This window comes from Mesitornis unicolor, unplaced genomic scaffold (genome assembly GCF_000695765.1).
Source record: "Mesitornis unicolor isolate BGI_N332 unplaced genomic scaffold, ASM69576v1 scaffold19561, whole genome shotgun sequence".
In the NCBI taxonomy this organism is placed as follows: domain Eukaryota; kingdom Metazoa; phylum Chordata; class Aves; order Mesitornithiformes; family Mesitornithidae; genus Mesitornis; species Mesitornis unicolor.
Window position 1 is genome coordinate 8,258 of NW_010163335.1, and position 5,967 is coordinate 14,224.

At 57.6% G+C, this 5,967-nt stretch overlaps 1 protein-coding gene across 1 annotated transcript in view; it reads right to left on the reverse strand.

The window, feature by feature from the left end:
• The window catches only part of DDR2 (discoidin domain receptor tyrosine kinase 2), an 8,171-nt gene extending 6,048 nt beyond the window's left edge, over nt 1–2,123 (reverse strand). Inside the window, exons 1-2 of the mRNA XM_010193941.1 lie at nt 2,042–2,123; nt 23–125 (exon numbers count right to left, since the gene is read on the reverse strand). Of these exons, the coding sequence (XP_010192243.1) occupies nt 23–125; nt 2,042–2,123 (185 nt within the window). The remainder of the gene's footprint in view (nt 1–22; nt 126–2,041) is intronic.
• Nucleotides 2,124–5,967: the final 3,844 nt, after the last annotated feature.

Here is a 5,967-nt window from a genome sequence, read left to right on the forward strand (position 1 = left end):
ACAGGAGGGTTCCGACACTCACCGTCCATACTTGGCAGCTGTGGACTCAGACCACTGGCTGGAGGCTGAGATGTCCTCATCAGGGATGTGCCCGCCTGACATTCCCAAGGGGTACCGGCACACCGCTGCAACGAGACCAGCAGGGCACTGAGAGAACATCCCTCCTTGTCTCTCCATCTGAGATATGGGCTGAAACATGGCATGGCACTGCCAGGGCTGGGGCACATCCACAGCGCCACAGGCACTGCAGCCAGGGCAGCTCAGGCGCTGCACTCTCCATCCCTCTGGCTTACAGAGCGGGGACAAAGTGCAATGGGACAGTCCTGCACAGCCAGACACCTGCCTGGGCAAATGGAGCCACTAAGCAGCAGCAGATGCCAGCCCAGCTTGAAGAAAAGCTGGGAGCAAGGGCAGGCAGCACTCCAGGGGCAGCTGGACGTACCTTGTCCCCGTCACTAGGGGTCCCTTCAGCCTTGCTGGCAGGCATTTCAGCTGTGGTGCAGGGAGAGCCCGTGGGCTGGCACCACTGTCCCCACAATCTTCATTCTGGAGGCACCCAGAAGGCTCACTCCAGAAGCCCAAATAACCTACCCACAGCAACCTGCTCTCGGCCATGCTGCCCCGCTGCTCCCCTCATCTGCCTGAGGGAACAAGTGACAAAGGTGGGCGCTAGCTGACCCCGCTAGCCCTGTGACTCCTGTTGCCAACCATACTAACACCTCAGTCAGGAGTGGAAAAGTACCCAGGGCAGCAGGCGGGCTGCATCCCCGGGCGGCAGCCGGCTCCCCCAGCATCGCATCCACGCTGCTTCCCAGGAGTTATTTTTTCACGCCTGGCTGCCAAGAAGGCTGCTGAAAGGCTGGCTTGTTTGGCCGTGTTTACTGTCTGGCCGCCGGCTCCAGCCCGCAGCACTCCCTCCGCACACCGCCCCGAGCAAACACCCGCACTGAGGCGGCAGGGCCCAGGCGAGGATGCAGTGCCGGGGCCAGCTCCTGTCCCTGTGGCCTCCAGTTGGTCTGGTACTGCACTTGTAAGGAGCCCGCGTCCCAGCGTGTGGTATGGCCTGGCAGCTGGCTCCCATCTCTTGGTCTCTGTGCCACAGGGACCATCTCCCGCATCCAACAGAAGGATGGGGGCATCTTCAAGCATGAGCACTGGCACAGCAGACAGCATCTCTTCTTGTCTCCAACTCTCCCACTTGTGGTGCTCTGCAGAATGCAGCTCCCACTAAATTCCCATTTAATTCTTGCCAAACATGGAAACAGCCTGGCTCCTTTGCCTTAGGTAATAACCACCCTGGCCAGGCAAAGCCAATGCTGCCAGTCCTAGGTGGGTGCAGGAGAGACAGGATTGCTTCCCTAAGCACCATGCAACCTCCAGGGAAGACCCAGCAAACTCTTCCTATGGATGGAAAAAGCCTTTGAAGGGACTAGTTGCAGGGGTGCCCTGGGGAAACCCTGATGTGCTGAAGGAGCCTGGGCTCTGTGTCCATCCTTGCAGTGCAGGAGGGAGCTGAGCCCTGCAGAAACACCCATTTAAGCACACTTCTCTCCCTGATGTCCAGCGCAGTGTTGTGGTTTCTGAGCAGAAGCCAGGCACCTAGTCAAGCTGCTTTACTAAAGCCAACCTTGGTTTGCTGTGAAACCGCCAAAGAAAGCATGTCCTAGCAGCAACAAACAATGCCCTGGCGCCTTGCCTTCTGCATGCCGCAGCCTCAAAACCGAACGGGCTTGATGAGCCCCTGATGGAGAAGGGTGCCACTCAGAGCCCAGGATGCAGTTGTAGCATTTTGCCTGCACCCCAGCACCCCACCAGCCACCAGTGGGGTCCCGTCATGGGTTCCCATGCCAGGTAGAGGATGCCCTCTGGATCACCAGTGGTGGCTAAGCCCTGATCATCACACACTGCTTCCAGAGCCAGAAAAGTCCAAGAGATGGTGGAGATGATGTGAGCCCAAGCTTAGATGCCCTGGCAGGAGCACAGCCTGGGGAAATGCACCTTGCAGCTCTTGCAGCTGCCTGGTCCCCATCATCTCACTCACCTGGGTTGACCTGGGCTCTCACAGCCCACGGGACACGCAGGAGCAGCAGCAGCAGCAGGCCTGGTCTGGGGGGCACAGGCATGTCGGCAGTCCTGCGGAGATAGAGCCAGGCCTTGTCACGCTGGGGCAGATGATCCACGTGGGAATGGCAGCCCCACTTGGCCGGCTGAGGGTGGGAAGGCTTCCCCTGCACAGTACCCTGTGTCCCCACCTCAGCCTTCAAGGGGAAGCAGAGCCCCAAGCCTCATGTCTGTGACGGTGGTCAAAGGAGTCCTGGTGTCCCATACCCTTAGCCACTATCTGCTGGGAGCCACAGCATCATGGTGTTGCACTGATGTAGCCCCAGCACAGGCTGGTAATGTGGCCCTACCGCATCCGAGGAGCTGGCCACATGAAATGGCCACAGGACCCACATGAACATCCCAGGGCTCTGCTTGGGGCCAGCACCATCCAGCACCACCAAAAGGCTCTGGCTTGGCCACCCGCCCTCAGGTGGCTTTGAAAGCAACGCGCTGCACAACCCCATCATATAATAAAATAATAGCTCGTTACAACATGCAGTTTCCCTGCCTTCCGGCTTAAGAGAGGTAATAGCAGATAATCGCCCAAGATTCATGGCATATTTATTCTGACAGTTCTTCATGGCAGAACAGACCTCAGGGACATGGATGGCACAGAAAGGTGTGACAGAAGGCACGGGAGCCTGCTGGGGAACATAGGATGAGGCTGGAGGGGACCTGGGGGTCCTGGCAATGGGGCTTGGGCTGCAGTGAGGGAGAAAAAGGGCTGGTGCTGGTGAGGCTCCTCAAAGAAAGGTACAGGCACAGCATGAGGGGATCTGAGTTGGCTCTGCTGCCACAGGCCTTTTGCAGGGCAGTGGCCGTCGACTGCCAAGAGCCTCCCAGAGCCTGCGCAGCTCCTGGGGCACCTGTGCACCTCTGGGGAAGTGCCAAGGAGTGCGCCGGGGATGCCAGCACTGGGTGGCAAAACCTGGTGTCACCTATATGTGACCAGTCCTGTCACAAGTTCCCTCTCCTTATTTTCCAAGGGGACATAGGTCCTCCTGGGACAGTCCTTCACAGAAGCACTGGATGAAGATTAGCCTTTTATTTAAAAGCTAATTTTATTTAGCTTTTTTATTTAAAAAGGCTATTTTAATCTAGTTTATGTGCACACTAACCTTTGCAGGAACAGCTCACTACCCTGGGGGTTAAAGGGAACACACCAGCATCCAAAGGCAGTGCAAAGCCCTGGGTGCTGCCACCCACACCCTGTCAGAGGCTCTCTGCTAAACACCAGAGCTCTGCAGGAGGTACAAATATGCACGTGGACTTAGGGGGATTTTTTTCCTCTTTTTTTTTCCTAATTTTTTTTGGAAAAGCACATACGTGGCTGCTTTTTTTTCTGCTCCCAGTTGGGAAAGTTTAGTTAGTTGCAGCTATCTCGGCTGCAACTGGGAATTTCGACTGCATTGCTGAGAGGCACACATGAGGCTCCTGTGTTTGATGATGGCCAGTTCCCCCAACATTAAAATCTCAATTTCCTTCTGCATTCCAAAAAACATCCAGAGATATTTTTTCCCACTATTCTTTCAGGCTGAGTAAACTCTTTAAGCATCAGGATACCAGATGCCGTGATGTCCCTCAGGGTATTCATTTACATTTAGCTTAATATAGGGAAATTATCCCCACACAGCCGTTGTGAAGTGCCCGTTGCTCCTCAGGGGAGCAAGGCTGGGGGACAGCGGGGAGACAGTGACTCAGGCACCGAGGCTGGGGGCGAAGAGACCCATGGTCAAACTGGCTAAGCCATGTTGGCAACCCAGCTGGAAATCATTTTTGTTCCACCAGCCCTGCAAAAGGGATGGCCATGCGACATTTTGTCTGAAAATGTTTGCTGAAAATTTTCAGTCACTGGAAATTTTTAGTGCAGAGGGATTTTGGAGTTCTTCCCTGGCATTGCTTGGGCTTGGGAGCTTCCCCTGGCCGCTGGTTAGTTGGTTTTTTTTAACCTTCTTATTTTCCTTCCTCCTTATTCTACTGAAATCACCAGGCAAAATTAGCGGGGGAAATAAAATAAATCCACAGTTGTTTAGAGACAAACCCCACCCGAGCCACGGTCCCTCACAGCCCCAGCCCACACCGGCTGGTGAAGTCCCCAGCTTGCTTCTCAGGTGGGTGCCACCATCCTAACCAGCACGGAGGAGCATTGTCCATGGAGAGGGGGCTGGATGGCAGCAACCTGCATCCCCCACGCACCCAGGTCCTGGACGTGTGTCCCCTAGGGCTCCTCTTGCTGAGCCCCCATCCTCACAGGGAGCTGGGGGCTCCCCTCCGGCTGGGATGGCGGGCAGGTAGGACACGCTGAGGCCACACTGGAGGGAATGTCTCTGAGCAGTGAGAGGTTCCCCATGACCCTGGACCATGGCCCAAGGCACATGGTGTTTTGGTACGGGGGTTCGGGACCCCCACCCCAGCTGGCACTACAGCCCCCGGCATGCTGTGTCACCAGCGCAGCCTCGGCAGGAGTGCAGTGCAGCATGCCGGGACCCGTAGTCCTCCTCCCTTCCAAAAATGCCATTTTAGACCTTCTCTGGGCTGGATGCAGCCCCATTTTCTGCAGCAGCAAGCACCTCCCCAGCTGCGGGCTGGTCGGCTCGGCCGGGGACATCACAGCTGTATGGGGTGCGAGGAATGGCCAGCAGGTCCCCACGACTGCCAGCTGCCCTGGAGAGCCCTGCCAGCAGCACAGCCCCTGGCCATGGGGCCCGGGGACACGGCTCTGGGAGTGCCGCACCCTGCAAACAAGCCCTGCCAGCTGAAAACTTGCAGCCCTCCTCCCTGCCCCACACCACGATGGACAAGTGTCATCGTGCCACGGTGGACGGTGTCAACCTGCCATGGCGTGGGGCTGCACAGCATCGCTCCACCGCGGCGCAGGGCTGGGAAGCTACAAGTGGGTCCCCAGCACCAGGACAGGGGGCAGGATGCTCAGATCAGTGACCCTGTGTCCCCTCCCTAGTGTGACCTGGTGGCTGGCTGGGGGACACCAGGGCCTCTCTGGCTGGCCCGCACCGCCACCAGCTCTGCCAACAGCCACAGCGGCTCTCCCAACAGACACAGAAGCGGGAGCCGAGGAGGGACACCGCGAAACGCTGCCCTGGCATGAGGCACAGGGGGAAAAGCTGGCAGCAGGGGGAAAATTGGAGAGAAGGGACCAAACGTCACCTCCCCAGGTGGGGACGCTGCCCTGCTGCTGCCCCAACACCTTCCCAGGCAGACCCGCACCCCGGCCCCTCTGCCTGGGCTCCACCGCAGAGCACAGCTGACTCCACATCCCCCCAAAATCCCAAGCTTGAGGGAGCAAACCCCTCCCCATGCACCCAAGAGCGACTCACCAGAGCGGAGAGGCAGTTGTGTCCGGGCGGGCTCCTCGCCTCTCGCCCGGGCCAGGGGAGCCAGGCAAGGAGCGAACTTTCCCGGGCTGATGCAAGATGCCTCTGGGAGCGCGCTCACATTCTGCAGATTCCTGGAAGCCGGCCAGAAATCCCACAATCCTGCATCTTGCACATTTGGTTTCAATTAGGGAGCGGAGAGGGGGAGCCAGTCACCAATCCAGGCTGGCTTTTCGGCAGAGGTTATTTTCCTCGGCCCGAGGGAATGTGTGCAAAGCTATAATTTACAGCAAAACCCATTCATAGCGCTAGAGAAAAAATAAGGAAAAAAAATCCCTGTGGCCAGTGAGAGGACTTAAAGCAATAGGCAGCATTTTGCTTTCTGGTGCTCATCCCCATGGCTGTGAGGTGGCATGCGTGTCTGGGATCCTCCTCCTGCACAGTGGGGTACAGGGGCCAGGCACGACACCCCCAAAATGCAGGTGATGGAGGTGCTCCACGAGGCCCCATCACTAACCCAGAGGGTCCCGCG